Raw genomic sequence first — 22946 nt, 5'->3', positions numbered from 1 at the left:
TCATTTCAGTCTCTAATTAAGCCCAATATCCCCTATCCAGTTATGATTCCACTCCTCCTGAGATAACACAGAAAAAAATAAAGGAGAAAAGAAAATATGTTCATGTATCTTCCACCCTACCAGATCCTTCCTTAAGATAAGATTTTCCTTCATATAGCAATTAATCAAGCACAAATGCTGAAAGTAAGCTGCATTATCTACCTAAATATCTATTTAGATATCTTTTGTATTATCAGAGCCTTAAACTTATTAAACTATTAGAAGAGAAAATAAAAATGCTATACAGAAACACATGAGTTCATACCTGATAAGTGTAGGTGGAACCACAGGATTCTTATTACTACACCCTCTCAGGCTACCACAGAGAGTAACAAAATTCAACGTGTTTATAAACAATACCTGAGTTGCCTAGAAAGCAAAAAAAAAAAAAAAAAAAAAAAATGCAAAAAAACATTAAAATTATTTTACTTTAATCATTACTTATAATTCTAGAGACCTAGAGACCTATTATTATATTAATAAACTATCTTGGAAGTCTTTCCCAACTGGCAAAACAATACTGAAAACTGAAACTCCTCACTCTTTTATACTATATTTTAAGGACATCAGTTACACTTTGCCCTTCTTCCTTTTTGTTACCCTCTTTTCACTTCTGAAGGCCAAGTTTTGAAATTATAGCTTCTGGATAAAATAACTTTATGTTAAAGTTAAACTGGATCAGAAAACACCACAATGTTAAACTGGATCAGAAAACACCAATATAAAGAACATAAAGTAGTATTACAAAACAACTCCAAATTGAACTCTTTCATAGGCTACTTTCAAGACAGATTACATATACTGACCTTTGGGTCTTTCTGATTAAGAGTTACTGCCAGAGTAATGCCATCTCTTGAAAAGGCAGAAATTAGAGCTCCTCTTGACTTTACCGATTCACATTTGGGAATTAGATGGCACAGAAGGCAGTCTTGTTGTGCCCAATGAACATGGTATGGCAACGATCTAAGTAAGTAATGAAATAATTGAAAATAGGAAATATAGTAACTTTTAATACTTAGCTCATCATAAAAAACTTAAGGGTCCAATTCCTATATGTGCATGAATATTAGAGGCCCTCTTAGCAACTGCTCAGAATTTTCATCCATGCCACAAAAGAGCAGTTGCCAGTTAAACAGGTTCAGTATCAGCATTTTGTTAGTAATGGCATGTTCCATAGTCAACCCCAAATGCATCTGTTTTGACAAAAGATTTAGATGACACATATTATACATCACTGTAAACATTTTCACAGAAATTAAATACAGAAGAATGGATTTTTAAAATAGTGGCAACGTTCTGGAGTACATGGATGGCTCATTCAGGAGAGCGTGTGACTCTTGATCTTGGGTTTATAAGTTCAAGTCCCATGTTAGATGTAGAGATTACTTAAAAATAAAATCTTAACTGGCTCAGTCAGTTAAGCATCTGACCCTTGATTTCTGCTCAGGTCATGATCTAAAGGTTCTGGGATTCTCTCTCCCTCTCTCTCTCTGCCCCTTCCTCTCTCTCCCTCAAAATAAATAAACTTAAAATAAAATAAAATCTTTAAAAAATAAAAATAACATAGTGGCAATGTTCTATATTTGGTATATGGTTACACACATGTATATTTATTAGAGTCCAACTCATTATACACCTAATATATAAAGTACCAGAGCATAAGAAAATTAAGAAAATTTTAAAAATCACACTATTTTACTAAATCTTACTGAAGCATGATATGCTTTTTTTAAAAGTTTATTTATTTAGAGAGAGTGCATGCTCACAAGTGGGGGAGGGGCAGAGAGAGAGGGAGAGAGAATCCCAAATAGGCTCCACACTGTAAGTGCAGAGCCCAAAGCAGGGCTCGAACTCATGAACCATGAAATCATGACCTGAGCCAAAGTCGAGAGTCCAAAGCTTAACTGACTAAGAAACCCAGGTGCCCAGGCATGATATGCTTTTAATGCACTATGTATTTTATTGGGCTTTGTAGTATATATAAAACTATTTCTAGTTTAAAAAGTATGTGAGCAAGGGTGCCTAGGTGGCTCAGTTGGTTAACTGTCCGACTTTGGCTCAGGTCATGATCTCACAGTTCATAAGTTTGAGCCCTACATTAAGGCTCTGTGCTGACAGCTCAGAGCCTGGAGCCCGCTTCAGATTCTGTCTCCCTCTCTCTCTCTGCCCCTTCCCTGCTCACACACTCTCTGTCTCTCTCTCTCAAAAATAAATAAACATTAAAAAAAACACACAAAAAACTATGTGAGCAGGTTTCCTGGGTGGCTCAGTCAGTTAAGCATCTGACTCTTGATTTTGACTCAGGTCATGATCTCACAGTTCATGAGATCAAGTACCAAGTTGGACTCTGCACTGACAGTGCAGAGCCTGCTTGGGATTCTCTCTCTCTCCCTCTGCCCTTCCCCCACTCATGTGCACACATTCTTGCTCTCAAAATAAACATTTAAATAAAAAATAATAAAAAGTACTTGAGTAGTTAAAAGTTACAGTAGTGGGGCGCCTGGGTGGCTCAGTCGGTTGAGCATCCGACTTCAGCTCAAGTCACGATCTCGCGGTTCGTGAGTGCGAGCCCCGCGTCAGGCTCCGGGCTGATGGCTCACAGCCTGGAGCCTGCTTCCGATTCTGTGTCTCCCTCTCTCTCTGCCCCTCCCCCATTCATGCTCTGTCTCTCTCTGTCTCAAAAATAAATAAACATTAAAAAAAAAATTAAAAGTTACAGTAGTAAATTCGAGCTATATCCTTTTTAAAATTCAATTATTTCCCCAAATACCTATCTCTATAATTTTAATACAAGCAAGACCATAGCCTGTCTTACCTTTTACATGTTCTTAATTCCATGAAAGGAAATAAAAATGAGAAAAACCTTGCAGAACCTGCTTCTGATCCTCTGTTCCCTCCCTCTCCGCCCCTCCCCCTGCTTGTTCTAAAAATAAACAAAACATTAAAATGAAAAGTAAAATAACAACAGTACTTATGGGAAGAATAGATCTGTAAGATCTCAAAAGTTCAAATTTACATTTCATTTAATTAATCTTATGTATTATGGGTGAAAAAATAATAATATTTTAAAAGGGACAGAAAATAAGGAAAAAGAAAACCTTTATCTCACCTTACAGGTGTAAATACATTCTCATGCCACCGAATTGCTAGAAATGTTAACTTCAGACATTCTCCAGAATAAAAAGTAAATGAACACAAGCAGCAATCTCCAAATAACTGTAGATAAATTTAATAAACTTTAGTATACAATTAATCTGAAAATAAACCAAGATATGTAAAACATATATTCTCATCATAAATAAAATAAATGAAACATACAGAAATCCTGCTTGTATTTTTATTCTTAACATAAGGCTAAAGAATAAGTAATTTTGGGGCGCCTGGGTGGCGCAGTCGGTTAAGCGTCCGACTTCAGCCAGGTCACGATCTCGCGGTCCGTGAGTTCGAGCCCCGCGTCAGGCTCTGGGCTGATGGCTCGGAGCCTGGAGCCTGTTTCCGATTCTGTGTCTCCCTCTCTCTCTGCCCCTCCCCCGTTCATGCTCTGTCTCCCTCTGTCCCAAAAATAAATAAACGTTGAAAAAAAAAATTTTTTTTTTAAAAGAATAAGTAATTTTATTTCTGAGCCAGGGCATGGACCAAATGGGAAATCAAGGTGCAGCTTATTGGCTTAAGAAAACATACCGGGGCACCTGGGTGGCTCAGTTAAGCATCCGACTTCAGCTCAGGTCATGATCCCATGGTTTGTTGGTTCGAGCCCCACATCAGTTTCTGTGCTGACAGCTCAGAGCCTGGAGCCTGCTTCAGATTCTGTGTCTTTCTTTCTCTGCCCCTCCCCCGCTAACTCACACTCTTTCTCACTCTCTCTCAAAAATAAACATAATTTTTAAAAATTAAAAAAACACTGCCAATGAAGAATAGACATTTTCCCAAAGAAGGCACCCAGATGGCTAACAAACACATGAAAAGATGCTCAACATCACTCATCACCAGGGAGATACAAATCAAAACCACAACGAAACACCACCTCACACCTGTCAGAATGTGTTGTAAAATTAACAACACAAGACACAACAGGTGTTGGCGAGGATGCAAAGAAAGGGGCACACTCTTGCACTCTTGGTGGGAATGTAAACTGGCGCAGCCACCCCAGAAAACAGTATGGAGGTTGCTCATAAAGTTAAAAATAGAACTATCCTACAACCCAGCATTGCACTACTAAGTATTTACCCAAAGGATACAAAAATACAGATTCAAAGGGGTACATGCACCCCAATGTTTATAACAGCATTATCAACAATAGCCAAACTATGGAAAGAGTCCAAGTGTCCATCAACTGATGAATGGGTAAGTGTGATATATATATAAAACAGAATATTACTCGGTCATCAGAAAGAATGAAATCTTGACATTTTCAATGACTTGGATGGAGCTAGAGTGTATTATGCTAAGCAAAATAAGTCAGTCTGAGAAAGACAAGTACCATATGATTTCACTCATATGTGGAATTTAAGAAACAAAACAGATGAGGGGCACCTGGGTGGCTCAGTTGGTTGGGCGTCCGACTTCAGCTCAGTTCATGATCTTGTGGTTGATGAGTTTGAGCCCCACATTGGGCTCTGTGTTGACAGCTCAGAGCCTAGAGCCTACTTCTGATTCTGTGTCTCCCTCTCTCTCTGCCCCCTCCCCTGGTTCATGCTGTCTCTCCCTCAAAAAATAAACATTAAAAAAAAAAAAAAACTAAACAGATGAACATATGGGAGGGGAAAAAAAAGAAAAAAAGAGGGAAACAAGCCATAAGAGACTCTTAAGATAGGAAACTGAAGGTTGATGGAAGGAGGTGGGTGGGGCGTGGGCTAAATGGGGAATGGGTTTTGAGAGGGCACTGGTTATGAACACTGGGTGTTGTATGTAAATGATAAGTCACTGAATTCTACTCCTGAAACCAATATTGCACTATATATTAACTAACTAGATTTAAATCGAAATTTGAAAAAAATTAATAAAAATTAAGGGCGCCTGAGTGGCTCTGTCAGTTAAGCAAGCATCCAACTCTTAGTTTCAGCTCAGGTCATGATCTCACGGTTTGTGGGTTTGAGTCCCACCTCGGGCTCTGCACTGAGCTCACAGCCTGCTTAAGATTGTCTCTCTCTGCTCCTTCCCCACATGCATGCTTGCTCTCTCTCTGAAAATAAATAAACTTTAAAAATTAAATTAAACAAGGAAGAAAACACTGTAATTTACTGTGGCTGAAACTGGATTCTTATAATTTTTTTTCTCTTATTTTACAGTTATTTATTATCTAAATTAGGGCACTACCCCCAGGGGTGGGAAGAAGATAAAGGAAAAAAAAATTCAAAATGCAATTTCTAACAACAGTGGACTGGGTAATAAAATGTTGGTCCATACATATAAAGAGTGCATGCAGCTATTGATAATGTTTTTTAATTAATGTGTTCTTTCCTGGTAATTAAATGGCTTAATTATCACCAATTCTAGCTTTTTAAATTATAAAACTAGTTATATTTTAAAAATGGAGAAAAGGGGCGCCTGGGTGGCGCAGTCGGTTAAGCGTCCGACTTCAGCCAGGTCACGATCTCGCGGTCCGTGAGTTCGAGCCCCGCGTCAGGCTCGAACTGTTTCCGATTCTGTGTCTCCCTCTCTCTGCCCCTCCCCCGTTCATGCTCTGTCTCTCTCTGTCCCAAAAAGAAAAATAAAAAAAAAAAAAACGTTGAAAAAAAAAATTAAAAATGGAGAAAAGTACAGAATCACACTTGTAAATACAGATAACAAACTGATGTTTGCCGGAGGGGAGTAGGGTGCAGGGCAGGGGCGTGGACAAAATGGATGAAGGGGAGTGGGAGATACAGGCTTCTAGTTATGTAACAAACAAGTCATGGGACTAAAAGGTACAACAGAGGGTATACAATCAATGGCATAATAATAGTTTTGATGGTAATAGATGGTGGCTACACTTGTGGAAAGCACAGCATAACGTAAAGAGTTCATGAATCATCATGTTGTATACCTGAAACTAATGTAACATTGTGTCTCAACTATACTGAAATTAAAAAATAAATAAAAATTGGGGCATCTGGGTGGCTCAGTCAGTTAGGCATCCGACTCTTTGATTTCAGCTCAGGGCATAATCCTAGGGTTGTGCAATCACACTCAGTTTCTACTCTTGAGTGTGGAGCCTGCTGAGGATTCCCTCTCTCTGTCTGCCTCTCCCCCCTGCTCGTGCTCTCTAAATAAATAAATAAATAAATAAATAAATAAATAAATAAATAAATAAATAAATAAATAAAAACTAGGGAAAATACTAGGAAAAGAGAAAGGAAGCTCTAAGGTCAAACCATTTTTTTTATTCAAGTATAATTAACATACAGTGTTATATTAGTTTCAAGTGTACAGTATAATGATTCAACAATTCTACACATCTCAGTGTTTATCAAGGTAAGTGTGCTCTTAACACCCTTTATCTATTTCATCCATCCCTCACCCACCTCCCCTCTGGCAACCACCAGTTTGTTCTCTGTATTTAAGAGTCCGTTCCTTTTGTTTTTCAGATTCAACATATAATTTAAGTCATGGTATTTGCCTTTCTCTGATTGGACTTATTTCACTTAGCATTATACCCTCTAGCTCCATCCATGTTGTTGCAAATGGCAAGATCTCATTATTCTTTATCACTGATTAATTATGACATTTTAAAAATAAACCACATCTTTTTTTTTTTTTAATTTTTTTTTTCAACGTTTATTTATTTTTGGGACAGAGAGAGACAGAGCATGAACGGGGGAGGGGCAGAGAGAGAGGGAGACACAGAATCGGAAACAGGCTCCAGGCTCTGAGCCATCAGCCCAGAGCCTGACGCGGGGCTCGAACTCACGGACCGCGAGATCGTGACCTGGCTGAAGTCGGACGCTTAACCGACTGCACCACCCAGGCGCCCCTAAAAAATAAACCACATCTTCTTTATCCATTCATCTATTGATAGACACTGGCTTGCTTCCATATCTTAGCTACTATATATAATGGTGTAGTAAACATAGGGGTGTATATGTCTTTTCAAATAAGTGTTTTTGTTTTCCTTGGGTAAACACCCAGTAGTAGAATTGGTGGATCATATGGTATTTCTACTTTTAATTTTTTGAGGAACCTCCACACTGTTTTCCAGAGTGGCTGCACCAATTCCCACCAACAGTGCATAAGGGTTCCTTTTTCTCCACATCCTTGCCAAATACTTGTCATTTCTTGTCTTTTTTATTCTAGTCATTCTGACAGGTGTAAGGTGATGTATCTCAGCACTTGATTTGCACTTCCCTGATGATGAGTGATGTTGAGCATCTTTTCATGCATGTTTGTCTTCTTTAGAAAAATAACTATTCAGGTCCTCTGCCCATTTTTTAATTGGGTTATTTGTGGTTTTTTGATATTGAGTTGTGTAAGTTCTTTGTATACTTTGGATATTAACCCCTTATTGGATATATTATTTGCAAATATCTTCTCCCGTTCAGTAGATTGTCTTTTTGTTTTGTTGGTTTCGTCCTGCGCTGTGCAAAAGCTTATCTTTGTCTAGTTCCAATAGTTTAATTTTGCTTTTGTTTCCCTTGCCAGAGGAGATGTATCTAGAAAAATGTTTCTATGGCTGATGTCAGAGAAGGTACTTCCTATGCTTTCTTCCAGGAATTTTATGGCTTCAGGTCTCACATTTAGGTCTTTAATCCATTTCGAGCTTATTTTTGAGTATGGTGTAAGAAAGTGGTCCAGTTTTCCCAACACCATTTGTTGAAGAGACTTTTTCCCCACTGTATATTCTTGCCTCCTTCATCATAGATTCATTGACCATATACAGGTGGGTTTATTTCTGGGCTGTCTATTTTGTTCCATCGAGCTGTATGTCTATTTTTGTGCCAGTACCATACTGTTTTGATTACTAAGCATTGTGGTATAACTTAAAATCTGGAATTGTGGTATCTCCAGCTTTGTCCTTCTTTTTCAAGACTGTTTTGGCTACTTGGGGTCTTTAATGGGTCCATACAAATTGTGGGTTATTTGTTCCAGTTCTTTGAAAAATGCTGGCATTTTGACAGGGGTTGCATTAAATCTATAGACTATGTTGGGTAGTTTGGACATTTTAAAAATATTGGTTCTTCCAGTCCATGAGCATGGAATATCCTTCCATCTGTGACACCCTCAATGTCTCTTATCAATGTTTTATAGAGTACAGATTTTTCACCTCCTTGGTTAGGTTTATTCCTAGGTGTTTTATTATTTTTGGTGCAATTATAAATGAAATTATTCTCTTAATCTGCTACATCATTACTAGTGTAGAGAAATGCAACAGATTTCTGTATATTCATCTCATATCCTGTGACTTTACTGAATTCATTTGTCAGTTGTAGTGTAGTTTTTTAGTGGAGTTCAAACTATTTTTAATAAACATTTTAAAAAATATGACCAAGAAATGTAAAAATATCTTTTCCACAATAACTTTGCAATTACTGTGACAATTAATGATGATTAAAGATATACAGCAATGCTATCACACACTCTGCTCAACAGCTTCACAAACAGTGCCTGTTCTTACAGTCTGAGATCTCATCTTCTAGAACACCCTGTCTGATTTGGATTTTACCTCATTTTTTATAAAGACAGCATGCACTACAGCTTCTTTATCTTCATTAGAAGGCAAATGAACTGCTTCTTCAGGTATGATCTGGGACCACTGGCCTACCAATGAAGGGCTTTTAGAAGATAAGATATTCTTGAATTCCAAATATTCCCAAAGAAATATGCATCCAGGAGTTATAAGCAGAACTCTTCTCCCATTTCCAGATACATACATGTACAGTCTCAAAGAGCTTGCTTTAAAAAAACAAACAAAAAAAGGCAATTAAACCTGTGAAGTCTGAGTTCCTCCCAGAAAGTACATCATTTATCTATCCTGACAATAAGACACCTAAATGATGTTTCATTTCCATTCAGGATAAAACTAAGGCACTACTAATAAATTAAAAGTACAAATAATAATATTTACCATGTACTTGTCATGTGATATTAGGAACCCACTGTTATCAGATATGTTAGGCAAGCCAGACTTTTCTTCAAGATGAATCTAAGTATCACAAATAAACACCCTCAGGGTGCCTGAGTGGCTCAGTCAGTTAAATGACCAACTCTTGATTTCAGCTCAGGCCACGATCTCGTGGTTTGTGGGTTCAAGTCCTGCATCGGGCTCTGCATTGAGCATGGAGCCTGCTTAAGATTCATATTGTCTCTCTCTCTCTCTCTCTCTCTCTCTCCCCCTCTCCCTCTCTTTGCCCCTCCCCCACTCACCTGTGTGCTCTCCCTAAATAGTCAAAAACAAACACCATCAAAAAAATCATATATATATACAAGAAAACATATATATGTATATGTATATATTTATATATACACAGATATATTTATGCACACATACAGAGATATTTTTAAAATAGTAATAGGAAAATGTTTCATCTTCTTTTCCTCCCATTTATCAAGGAAACCAATTTAAACAAAAAATTCCCACCTACTGCAGCTTGAATCATTTTCTTAGGCTTTTCAGCTGCCTGTACAGTTTTCAAGCAATCTTGATCTTTGTTCCAAAGAAAAAGCTCCCCTGTAGTGAGTACCCCAGCCAGCCAGGCATCTGCTTCCAAAAAGGAAATACAATAGTTATAATCTAATATTTCCCTTAATATTACCCCAAGTTTTTATGAATACAATTAATCTAGCCTTTTGAAAATATGAGTACTACTTAACCATTACTGGATGTTGTTAGGACAATAGCATCCTTCAACAAAGGCTGCAGACAAGGAATTTTCTTCTTTGTTCTTCCAGAGAGCAAATTAATTTCATTTATAAATTTATGATCCAAAAGGAAAACAGCTTCATTTTCCTAAGAGAAGAAACATATGACACTTAAGAGGTGCCAGGAGGTAATTCAACCTCTAATCTAAATAAATTATCCCAGAAAGGAAAACAAAGTGACATTCAAGAAAGTTTATACATTTGTACCACAAATCATAAAATGAAAGTAAGGTTGATTAGGTATCCTGGAGATTTTTCACTCTATCTTAAAATATTTATTAGAATCACTAGGTAAGATGACCTAATGGCTGCACCTAGACCTTTTTGACCTTTAAAATTATAAGAGTACTGGGAATGCAAGCTGGTGCAGCCACTCTGGAAAACAGTATGGAGGTTCCTCAAAACACTAAAAATAGAACTACCCTATGACCCAGCAATTGCACTACTAGGTATTATCCAAGGGATACAGGTGTGCTGTTTCGAAGGGACACATGCACCCCCATGTTTATAACAGCACTATCAACAATAGCCAAAGTATGGAAAGAGCCCAAATGCCCACTGATGAATGAATGGATAAAAAAGATGTGGTATATATATACAATGGAGGATTACTTGGCAATCGAAAACAATGAAATCTTGCCATTTGCAACTACATGGATGAAACTGGAGGGTATTATGCTAAGTGAAATTAGTCAGAGAAAGACAAGTATCATATGACTTCACTCATATGAGGACTATAAGAGACAAAACAGATGAACATAAGGAAAGGGAAACAAAAAGAATATAAAAACAGGGAGGGGGACAAAACAGAAGAGACTCATAAATATGGAGAACAAACTGAGGGTTACTGGAGGGGTGGTGGGAGGGGGGGATGGGCTAAATGGGTAAGGGGCACTAAGGAATCTACTCCTGAAATCATTGTTGCACTATATGCTAATTAATTTGGATGTAAATTTAAAAAAAATTAAAATTAAAGAAAAAAAATAATAAAATAAATAAGATAAAATTATAAGAGTGCTGGGGCCCCTAGGTGGTTCAGCTGTTTAAGTAGTTAGGTGTCTAACTTCAGCTCAGGTCATAATCTCATGGTTCACAGGTTCGAGCCCTGCATTGGGCTCTGTGCTGACAGCTTAGAGTCTAGAGTCTACTTTGGATTCTGTGTCCCTGTCTCTCCCCTGCTCGTACTCTCTCCCTTTCTCAAAGATAAATAAACACTAAAATTTTTTTTTTTTTAATTATAAAAGTGTCTTACAATTCTGCTAGCCAAAATTGGGTTACGTGTTGTTTAATTTCATCAATTTGATCAGTAGTATGGGCAAGCTTTTTAATTATTTACCTACACTAGGGGCACCTGGGTGGCTCAGTCAGTTAAGCGTCCAACTCTTGATTTTGGCTCAGGTCATGATATCATGGTGTGTGAGATTGAGCCCCTTACTGGGTTCTGTGCTGACATCAGGCGCCTGCTTGGGATTCTCTCTCTCCCGCTCTCTCTCTGCCCCTCCCCTGCTTGTCCATACACTCTCTCTCTCAAATGTACATTTAAAAAAAAAAAAAAAAAAAACAGCATCTTTAAAAAGAAAGAAGAGACTAGAGGAAGTTAACGATATAATTTCTCACAGGAAATGACACTAACACTAAAACGCCAATTGTTAAAATTTTCATAATTATTACATATTCTAAGAGGATTTTATAGGCTTGCTAAATTTCCCTAAGGTGACGAATCTCTTCCATATATTGTGAATGGTATTCCTGGATTTCTGGTGTATCCTGGCCCAACTTTATCCTAGTTTTAAGGGGCATAGGGCATACGCATGAAAATCACAATGGTAAGAAAACAGTCCACCTGACTGTTCCGGTAAGAAAGGATTCAGAAGATTAAATATTCCCTTTGGTTACAAAAAACAAAATTTTTTTGCACAGCACAGGAGGAAACCATCAACAAAAAGGCAATCTACTGAATGGGAGAAGATATTTGCAAATGATATGTTCAATAAGGGGTTAATATCCAAAGTATACAAAGAAATTATACAACTCAACACCAAAAAACCCCAAATAACCCGATTAAAAATGGGCAGAGGACCTGAATAGACATTTTTCTAAAGAAGATATACAGACGGTCAATAGATACATGAAAAGATGCTCAATATCATATTATCATGGAAGTACATCAAAACCACACTGAGATATATCATCTTAACACCTGTCAGAATGACTAGAATCAAAAAGACAAGAGGGGCACCTTGCTGGCTCAGTCAGTGAGCATGGGACTCTTGGTCTCAAGGTCGTGAGTTTGAGCCCCACATTGGTACTTACAAATAAAATATTAAAAAAAAAAAAGACAGAAATAACAAGTATTTGGCAAGGATATAGAGAAAAAGAAACACTTATGCACTGTTGGTAGGAATGTAAATTGGTGCAGCTACTCTGGCAAAACAGTATGGAGGTCCCTCAAAAAATTAAAAATAGAAATACCATATGATTCACTAATTCTACTACTGGGTATTTACCAAGGAAAACAAAAACTCTAATCCAAAAAGACATACGCACCTCTATGTTTATTGCAGCATTATTTATAGTAGCCAAGATATGGAAGCAAGCCAGTGTCTATCAATAGATGAATGAATAAAGTTGTGGTATGGGGCACCTGGTGGCTCCTTGGTTAATTGTCCAGCTCTTGAATGCAGCTTAGATCATGATCTCGTGGTTCATGAGTTCGAGCCCTGCATCAGGCTCCTTACTGACAGCACAGAACCTAATTGGGATTCTCTCTCTCCCTCTCTCACTTCCCCTCCCATGCTCTCTCTCTCTCACTCTCTCTGTCAAAACACATGAATAACTTAAAAGAAGAAGGAGGAGGAGGAGGAGGAGGAGGAGGAGGAGGAGGAGGAGGAGGAGGAGGAGGAGGAAGAAGAGGTGGTGGTGGTGGTATAAGGGCATCTGGGTGGCTCAGTGAGTTAAGCATCTGATTTCAGCTCAGGTCATGCATGATCTTGCAGTTCATGAGTTCAAGCCCCACATCAGGTAGTGGAGAACGTGCTTGGGATTCTCTCTCCCTCCCTCTCTCTGCCCCTTCCCCACTTTGTGTGCACACGCTCTCTCTCAAAATAAATAAATAAACTTAAAAAAAAAAAAAGAAGAGGGGGCGCCTGGGTGGCTCAGTTGGTTAGGCATCTACTTCAGCTGAGATCACGATCTCAAGGTTCATGAGTCTGAGCCCCCTATCAGGCTCTCTGCTGTCAGTACAGAGGCTGCTTCAGATCCTCTGTCCCCCTCTCTCTCTGCCCCTCCCTGGCTCACGTTCTTTCTGTCAAAAATAAATAAACATTAAAAAAACAAGTTAAAAAAAAAAAGAAGTGATATGTATAAAATGGAATATTACTCAGTGATAAAAAAAAGAACGAGACCTTCCCATTTCCAATAGCATGGATGGACCTAGAAGGTATAATACTAAGTAAAATAAGTCAGTCAGAGAAAGACAAATATCATGATTTCACTTACATCTAAAAATCAAAATGAACAACAACAAAATAAACAGACTCTTAAATACAGAGAACAAACTTGTAGTTGCCAGAGGGGAGAGGAGTGGGGAGATGGGCAAAATAGTTGAAGGGGATTAAGAAGTACAAACTTCTAGTCATAAAATGTATGTTACCGATATGAAAAGTACAGCATAGAGTATATACTCAGTAATATTGTAATAGTGTTGTCTGGTGACAGATGGTGACTGTACTTATTGTGATGAGCACTGAGTAATGCATGGAATTATAGGATATGTTGTACACCTAAACCTAATATAACATTGCACGTTAATTATATTTAAATTTAAAAATTCCTTTTGATATTTGCCATCTCAACCTTAAATGTAACAGGACAAATTTTTTTTTTTTTGAAAATAAAGTATTTCTTCTACACAGACCATTTAACTTTCTTGAGAAGCTAACTTGCTCAACATAAAAACAAACAAACAAACAAACAAACAAATGGGCGCCTGGGTGGCTCAGTCGGTTAAGCGTCCAACTTCAGCTCAGGTCATGATCTCGCTGTCTGTGAGTTCGAGTCCCGCTCAGGCTCTGTGCTGATAGCTCAGAGCCTGGAACCTGCTTCAGATTATGTGTCTCCTTCTCTCTCTGCCCCTCCCTTGCTCACACTTTGTCTCTCTCTCTCAATAACAAACGTTAAAAAAAATTTTTTTTAATTAAAAAAAAAACACAAACACAAAAAACTCTGTTCAGTGAGGTGATCCTGCTAAAGATGGTGTTTTTTTTTTTTTTAAAGACCATAGAACATTCTATCTTAGAGGCAAAGTACACATTTAACACATTATTATAGCTGGTATTGTATGAAGAAAGAAAAACCTACCTGTCCTAACCAGGAGACTCGTGGCCAGGGCTTTTTCTGCTTGATACTTGTTGATGTCAAAACTTCTAATCTTATCTCCATGCTTCTTGCAATGACCAATTAGGTAAAAAGTCACAAGATGCTGTAAATAATAATAATAATAAGTAGCCCATAAGATTTACAAGGATTCTAATTTAGAATGTTCACAAAGTTTTGGTAAATCACTTTTTTCATCAGCTCAAGTTAACTGTCTTTTTAAGGTAAGATATAAAGAATGCATTCAGTATCTCATCTTATGTCTTGAATAGTCAAGCAAAATGTATTTGCTTTTTTCACAAGTTGTTTCTCGGGCTATGAAGATAAAAATAAACTAGGAAAAGATCTTGACAATGAAGTTTCTATATGATATGCTTTTCTCAGTGCCATAGGTTGTATTTCCCAAAGATGGCCACAACAGTATCTCCCATCCTACATACTCTTCCTCAACTATGACTTTGACACTTCTCTCATTGAGAGCTCTGCCCCATGCCTCATCCCTTAAAAGTGGGTGAGATTTTAATTATTCTAACCAAGAGTAAAATGGAAGTGATGTTATACATTTCCCAAGGCTCAATCATAAAAAGCAATCATAGCTTCTACCTTACCCCCTGGAGTAATTACACTCTTGAAGCCTTCAATCGCCATATAACCAAACCACCCTGAGCCATCGAGCTGTAAGAAAGTCCAAACTAGCCCACATAAAGATGAAGCCCCAAGAAAACATGAAGTGAAGATGCGTTAGCAAGTACCCATGCTGGGTATGGAGATAGTTGCAGTGGAAGCCAAGAAGAGTTTGTCAGAGCCCAAGCAGGGTGAGGAAAGCATAATCCATTCTTGGGAGAATCCTGGGAGGATGTTCCCACAGTGTGACATGACAGCCTGGCACAGTGTGCTGGAGCCCAAACAGAGAGAAACACAGAAGTCACACTGAAAAGGACCCCACTGACCAAACTGAAAACAGCTGGAGGATCAAAACATATTACGGCAATGGACTTAAAATCCATAGAATAAAATAGAAAACCATGAATCTATAGAATTATGAATAAGTAAACAAATAAATTGAACATTTCATAAAAATGGCATATTTACATTGTTATAAAGTATAAAAATACCCTATAAGGTACTCATTAGTTACAAAAAAAGAGTAACTTTATGATGAAAAAGCCAGGCAGACTCCATTTAATCCAGTGATCAAAATGAAAATTATCAGAAATGGGACAACTGGAAATCATGTATCACCTAATAGGTAAAACGAGAAAAATTTCTGTGACATCTGTGCTAAAGACACATAACCTGAATCTAATCACAAGGAAATATCAGGAAAACCCAAGTTAAGGGACATTCTACAAAATAACTGATCTGAAAACTTTCAAAAACCTTGAAAAGTTTCAAGGGTATGAAAGTCAGGAAAAAGATCAAGAAACTGGTCCCAGGATGCCTGGGTGGCTCAACTGGTTGAGGGTCTGACTCTTGATTTTGGCTAAGGTCATGATCCCGGGTCATGAGACTGAGCCCCACATCAGGCTCCACTGAGCATGGAACTTAAGATTCTCTCTCTCCCTCTGACCCTCTCCCCCACTGCATAGTCTCTCTCTCTAAATTTAAAAAGAAAAAGAAAAAGAAAAAGAAAAAGAAAAAGAAAAAGAAAAAGAAAAAGAAAGGGAAAAAAAGAAACTGGTCCCAAGTGGAAAATCTGGTAACTAAATAAATTGCAATGAGTATCTTTTCATGATAAAAGACAATATTGGCAACAGGCAAAACTTAAATAGAAAGAGAAACTGAGGACGATATGGTTGTAATGTATGAATGCTAATTTTGATTTTGATGTGGTGTCTTCCAATTTTGGAGGTGAATGTCCTTGTTTGCAGAAAATACACACTAAAATATTCAGAGGTAAGGGAACATCAGTTGGTCACTCTCAAATGGTTTGTGAAAAAAAGTTCTTTGTACTATATATGCAATTTTCCTGTAAGTTTCTGTTACAAATTAATTTTTTTTAATTCTCAAAATTGTGAAATCTTGAACAATGATGTAATTTGGTCATCGGTCTGGACTGTATTCAATCATTAACCATATTCTTTCCTCCTTTTTAAAAAATTCTATATTCCTGGGGCACTTGGGTGGCTCATTCGGTTGAGCACCTGACTTCAGCTCAGGTCATGATCTCACAGTTTGTGGGTTCAGGCCCTGCCTCGGGCTCTGTGCTGATAGCTCAGAGCCCGGAGCCTGCTCCGGATTCTGTGTCTCCCTCTCTCTCTCTCTGCCCCTCCCCCACTCGTGCTCGCTCTCTCTCGAAAATAAATAAATGTAAAAAAAAAAAATTTTTTTTTTTAATTCTATATTCCTGGGGCACCGGGGTTGCTCAGTTGGTTCAGTGACCAACTTTGACTCAGGTTATGACCTTCCAGTGCATGAGTTCAAGTCCCGCACTGGGCTCACTGCTGTCAGCACAAGCCTGGTTCATATCCTCTGTCCCCCCCCGCCCTGCCCTCCCCTATTTGTGCTTTTTCTCCCTCAAAAAAAAAAAATTAAATTCTATATTTCTAATTCTATTTAGTTTATGAATTCCAAAATAGTTGATTTGGTATGATTAAAGATCTTTAAAAAGAAAGTAGCTGAACTTTTTAATAAAATAAGCTTTAAAAGAAAAACTATCCAAGTACAGCAAAGAGGACCTATTAAGATGCTAGCCAACCTCATATTTTATACTGTAACATTATGTTTTCAATTACTCAGAACTCTAAAAATCTAAATGACTACTTCCTGAGACACTATTTTTATAAATTTTAAATATAACTAAAATTATAAGTAAAAGAAATTATTTTAAAAAGTGAACCAAAAGCAATAGGAATGATTTTATTAGAAAAGCATCATTTGTAGCTCCTAATGAAATAATAGGCCTAGTCAACAGTATCAGTGGTTGCTAAAACCATTAGGTGAAAGTAGATGGGGAACTCTGTAACAGATGAACTGACATGGCCTACACTCACTAATAAATCTTAAAACTACTATGAGACAGGGGCACCTGGGTGGTTCAGTCAGTTAAGCACTGGACTCTTGGATTTTGGCTCAGGTCATGGTCTTGCATTTCAGTGGCTTTGAGCCCCGAGTCAGGCTCTGAGCTGGCAGTGTGGAGCCTGCTTGGGATTCTCGCTCACCCTCTCTCTATCTCTCCCCTGCTTGCACTCTCTCTCTCAAAATTTAAAAAAAAAATTTTTTAAGTTACTGTGAGACAAAGACATTATATCCCTCCTGATATGTTGCTACATAGATAGGAGGTACACAGAACCATCTAAGAAATATTCTTTAAAAGGTAAAAATTTTAAACTGAACCTTAATCTGTCTGACTCTAAACATCAATGAACAAGAAATAAAGAAAATAAAGGAACATATTAAATACACCAGGAAAATAAAATCAACCAAATTCACAATGTAAAAAATGCTATAGGATAAATGATGCAGTTGGTTCAACAAATAAATGGTATTTTAACGGGGGGAAGGAGTGGGGCACCTGGGTGGCTTGGTCAGTTAAGCATTTGCCTTTGGCTCAGGTCATGATTTCACAGTTCATGAGTTCAAGCCCCGCCATCGGGCTCTCTGCTGCCAGCACAGAGCCTGCTCTGGACCCTCTGTCCCCTTCTCTCTCTCCCCATCCCCTGCTGTCTCTCTTAAAAAATAAATAAACATTAAAAAAAATTTTACAGGGGAGAGGGAGAAACTTATACATGTATTACATAGATATAGATATGCATATATGGGGTAATGTTAAGAGACATAATAACCAAATGTAATATGCAAAGATCTATTTTGGACTTTAATTCAAATAAACCAGTTAGAAATAGATATTCAGCAGCTGCCAAAAAGAATAAGGAAGGTCTAGGGGCGCCAGAATGGCTCAGTTGGTTGTGCACCCAACTCTTAATTTTGGCTCAGGTCATGGTCCCAGGGTTGTAGGTTCAAGCCCCGAGTCAGGTTTTGCACTGAGCATGGACCCTGCTTGGGATATTCTCTCTCATTCATTCATTCATTCATTCTCTCTCTCTCTCTCTCCCTCCCCCCTCTGCTTGCACTCTCCCTCTCTCTCTCAAAAAAAAAAAAAAAAAAAAAGAATAAGGAAGATCTCTCTGATTTCTAGAATATATTGCTAATTGAAAAAAGTAAAGTGCAAAGGAATAGACATAGGGGCACCTGGCTGGCTCAGTTGGTAGAGCAAGCAGCTCTTGATCTTGGGGTCATGACTTCAAGCCCCATACTGGTGTGGTGCCTACTTAAAAAAAAGAGTATACCTAGTATACTACCTTATATGTAAAGAGATGAAAATAACATATGCATCATTTAATTTTGCAAAAAGAAACAGAAAAAGAAAACAAAAATTAACAGGCTAATAACTAACTTCCACTGGGGGGAGGGTGACAAAGTGGAAAGGCTAGAAAGAGAGGGATGCTTCTTAATATACCTTTTTGTACAGTTTTGATTTCTAGAATCATATTAGTAAAAACAAGAATGCAGGGGGTACATAAAAATACAAAGAGAAACAAATCTGACTATATTTCAAATGAGTAAAATAACCCCAATGAAGAAAAAAAGGATTAATTCAAGTAACTTTTTTTTTTAATTTTTTTGAGAGAGACAGAGCATGAGCAGGGGAGGGGCAGAGAGAGAGGGAGACAGAATCCAAAGCAGGATCCAGGTTCTGAACTGTTAGCCCAGAGCCTGACGTGGGGCTCAGACCCATGAAATGCAAGATCATGACCTGAGCTGAAGTCGGAGGCTTAACCATCTGAGCCACACAGGCACCCCCAAATAACTTTTAAACAGAATATTTTGACGATATGCTCTCAAACTGAAGATAAAAAGAACAAGAAACAAATGTCAAATTCTTCTTGGTTGTTTTCCCTAGGGGTATAAATACAAAAATTATGAAGCTACTTTTTGTGTATTGTAGGGCTGAGCAAATGAACATATGCATACATATATGTGTATGTTTGTGCATACATATGTGTCACACACACACACACACACACACACACACACACACACACACACACACACAGCTGTTGATGGGAGCCAGCATTCTCATTGAAGAAGAAAGAGGAAACGATTATAGAATGGGGAAAGGGGAAAGGTAAAGAAAAGCCCTAAGAGGCTAGATTATAATTGGAAGTATCTGTATAAAAACTCATGATTTCTAGCTCTGTCCTCTAAAAGAGGCTAAGAGCAATGATACTCCAGTAGCAATGAGCAAACCTAGCACCCAGATTTTGGGTTCTAAACCAAAAAGAAACACCATTCCTCAGTAAAAGAAACCAGGACTCCTTGAAAAAACAGCTGATTTCAGGGCAGGGATAGAAAAGGAAACAGATGGACCTGGAACATTTTTTTGTTCCAAAGTTAAGGAAACAAACATATGATAGAGACATGTCAAAAGAAACAGGATCGAGATTGAAGGGCCAAATCCCCCCAATTTGAGACTCTCAGCATCAAAGAAGATGAGCAACAGGTTACACTCTATTAAATAAAAAATATGGGGCACCTGGGTGGCTCAGTCAGTTAAGCATCCAACTCTTGATATTGGCTCAGATTGTATCTCACCATGGTATGATCGAGTCAGACTGCACTAGGCATGGAGCCTGCTTGAGATTTTCTCTCTCCTTCTCCCTCTGCCTCTGCCTCTCTCTCCCCACCCCACAAAAAAAAAAAAAAAAAAAAAAAGAATAAATGAGGGTGTTTTTGTGGATGCTAACTGCACACATGCTGAACAAAGTTTGAAGTTTAAAACTTTCCTCCCTTCCTCTGTTTATTCAAAATAAAATAACGAGTTTCTCAAAAAAAAAAAAAAAGGAATAAATGAGGCCACACTGATTCAAGGGTAGATGTGGAAAACCACTATTTTAAAACTATCATAGTAGGGGCGCCTGGATGGCTTGGTTAAGCATCTGACTCCGGCTCAGGTCATGATCTCACCAGGTTTGTGGGTTCGAGCCCCGCATCGGGCTCTGTGCTGACAGCTCAGAGCCTGGAGTCTGTTTCAGATTCTGTGTCTCTTCCTCTCTCTCTGCCCACCCCCCCATGCTCATGCTCTTTCTCTCTCTGTCTCTCAATAATAAATAAACGTTTAAAAAAAAAACTATCATAGTAAAAACGAATTTAGGAAAGAACCATCAATGGATGCTAAATCAGGCAGAGGGAGGGGGAGGATTCTGATAAGGAACAAGACATTTACATAATCTAGAGGTACTGGGGCACCTGGGTGGCTCTCTCGGTTGAGGGTCTGACTCTTGATTTCAGGTAGGTCATGATCCCAGGGTCATGGGATTGAGCCCCGTGTTGGGTTCCAGGCTGGGTGTGGAGCCTCCTTAAGGTTCTCTCTCTCGCTCAAATATAAAATATATAATATATATATTTTTACAAAACATATATAAAATATATACATATATACACACACACAATCTAAAGGTATTTCCCCACAAATTACAGCTGACCCTTGAACAACAGAGGTTTGAACTATACAGGTCCACTTATACACAGATTTTTTCAATAAATCTAATATAGTACTGCAAATGTGTTTTCTCTTCCTTATGATTTTATTAACACAATTTTCTTTTCTCTAGCTTTAAGAATACATTATATAATTAACACAAGATACAAAATATGTGTCATTTTTGTTATTGGTAAGGCATGGTCAACAGTATACTATTAGTTCAGTATTTTGGGATTCAGCAGACTTTCAACTGCTTGGGGGGAGGGGGTGGCACCTCTAACACCCATGTGGTTTAAAGGTGAACTGTACTTAATTGGAAAATAAGGAGAAAATAACTGTTAATAGAAAAAAAGTGAGAGTGGAAAAAAGGGATAACATCTTAACCTATAAGAGGGACACATTATGCTCCTCTGATTGTGATAATGTGAAGAAGACATGACATTACTTATATAGTATTCCAACCAAAAAATTCAAACCTAACTCTATTCATGAGGAAACAAACTCATATCGAAGAATATGATATAAATGGGCTCTTATTCCTTAAAAGTATCAATATCATGAGAAACAAAGGCTCAAGAACACTCCAAGTTAAGGAAGATAAACAATATAAGGCAACTAAATGAAATAAAATAAACTGAACTGTACCTTGTACTAGAAAATTTATTATAGAGGATATTATTGTGACAACTGACAGAACTAGAAATATGGATTATAGCATAGATAAAAGTAATTAAATTTCCTGAATTTGGTAAATGTACTTGTTTATGTAAAAGTGGTAAGAGGCATGACGCATGCAATCCGTTCTCAAATAGTCCAGAAAAAAACAATGTGTGTGCACAAGTATAAAGAAAAGAAAAAAGCATGGGCAAAATATAAACAAAGGGTTCAACTGGGTAAGAGTACAGGAATTCCTTAGCATTATTCTTGTAATTTTTCTGTAAACCTGAATTTCAAATTCAAAAAAAAAGAGGAGATTGGAATATGACAGGGTATTAGATGTTATTGAGGAATTAATGTTATTTGGGGGAGTATGTGGTAATTCTGAGTTTTGGGGGGTGGGGGCTAATGTCCTTACCTCTCCTAGATAGGAGAGATACAGTATACACCTAAGTATTTATGCCAGGAATTTGCTTTAAAATATTCCAGATGTATCGCCATAGATAAGCCTCGCAACTAAAATGTAAAGGATAAAAAGACAGCTCAAGATGTGAAGACAGCCCTACAGGATTTGATGATGGATGGTCTTTCACCTGTCGTAACTATAAAAGGTGTTCTCACCTCCTGTTAGGTGGCAAAGATTATTTCTGCCTCATGGTGAACTGGCACTCGAAACACTAAAGCTACAGATAACACCATGAAACAAGTACAATTAACTAACGGAAGAAAGAAATAAAAAAGAAACTCAATCACACAAGGTATGTTAGGAGGGAAAATATGGTTAAGTCTACCCTAAAAAAGTACGTTTATTCAAAACACAGTGGCGAACACAATTTCCCGAGAAAAAGAGTCTAAGAAATCGCGTCCATTCATTCACCCGTGCTCAATTCATACCAAAGAAAGTCAAACAGAAGTTTCGCCACGACCACCCCGCACAGGTCATCAGGTCACTTCCAGAGAACCCTCGGGGGTTTCCCACCGGACCCTGCAGCGTAGGCTTGGCGGGGACAGCCGCCGTCTCCCCCGCGAGGTGCTCAGTGCGGCGCCCACGGGGACGCCCAAGGGTGGACGACCAGGAGGGGTCCCGCCCAGGGCCGGCGCGGACCGGAGTTCGTCCCGCGCCGGCCGGAGGGCGACCCGACCGACCCCCGGAGCTCCCGCGCCTCCGTCAGCCTGCGGATGCTGCGGCGCGAGAGCGACGCGGGGAGGCTGGGGCAGGCCGAGGGAGAGGGACGGGCCTGGACAGGGCAGCGGGGAAGGACGAGGGGACGGGGTGCGGCAGGAGAAGGCGGGGGGAGGTCGCGCACCGGCCAGACGCTAGGGTGCGGGTTGGACCCGAGGAGCCCGCGGACGCCGGCGGCCCAACGGCGCGGGGTGGGGGCTGGGGCTACAAGCGGCAGGAATCTGCCCGCAGTTACCTCCGCCGGGGCTCCTGGCCCGTCCGGGGCGGGGAAGGCGAGGCCGAGGGCGAAACGGGCAGCGCTGCGAGGAGGCGGGAGGGCGACGGCCACGGGCCCAGCGGGCCACCGGACGCGAGCCTGTACCCTGGCGACCGCGG

The 22946-nt window shown here is 38.9% G+C and overlaps 1 protein-coding gene across 16 annotated transcripts in view; it reads right to left on the bottom strand.

Moving 5' to 3' along the window:
• CPLANE1 (ciliogenesis and planar polarity effector 1) overlaps positions 1 to 22946 on the bottom strand; it is a 141081-nt gene extending 118135 nt beyond the window's left edge. For 15 of the 16 annotated variants that reach the window (XM_045038015.1, XM_045038042.1, XM_045038051.1 and 12 more), the window contains exons 1-8: positions 22807 to 22946; positions 14233 to 14353; positions 9826 to 9961; positions 9593 to 9712; positions 8678 to 8907; positions 3149 to 3255; positions 846 to 1002; positions 305 to 408 (exon numbers count right to left, since the gene is read on the bottom strand). In XM_045038015.1, the coding sequence (XP_044893950.1) occupies positions 305 to 408; positions 846 to 1002; positions 3149 to 3255; positions 8678 to 8907; positions 9593 to 9712; positions 9826 to 9961; positions 14233 to 14313 (935 nt within the window). In that variant the 5' untranslated portion in view covers positions 14314 to 14353; positions 22807 to 22946. Of the gene's footprint in view, positions 1 to 304; positions 409 to 845; positions 1003 to 3148; positions 3256 to 8677; positions 8908 to 9592; positions 9713 to 9825; positions 9962 to 14232; positions 14354 to 22282; positions 22745 to 22806 lie in introns of those variants that run through there. The other variant, XM_045038018.1, reaches the window with a different exon arrangement.

Source organism: Felis catus, chromosome A1 (assembly GCF_018350175.1).
Source record: "Felis catus isolate Fca126 chromosome A1, F.catus_Fca126_mat1.0, whole genome shotgun sequence".
Taxonomy (NCBI): domain Eukaryota; kingdom Metazoa; phylum Chordata; class Mammalia; order Carnivora; family Felidae; genus Felis; species Felis catus.
This window is presented reverse-complemented; position numbering and strand designations above follow the sequence as displayed.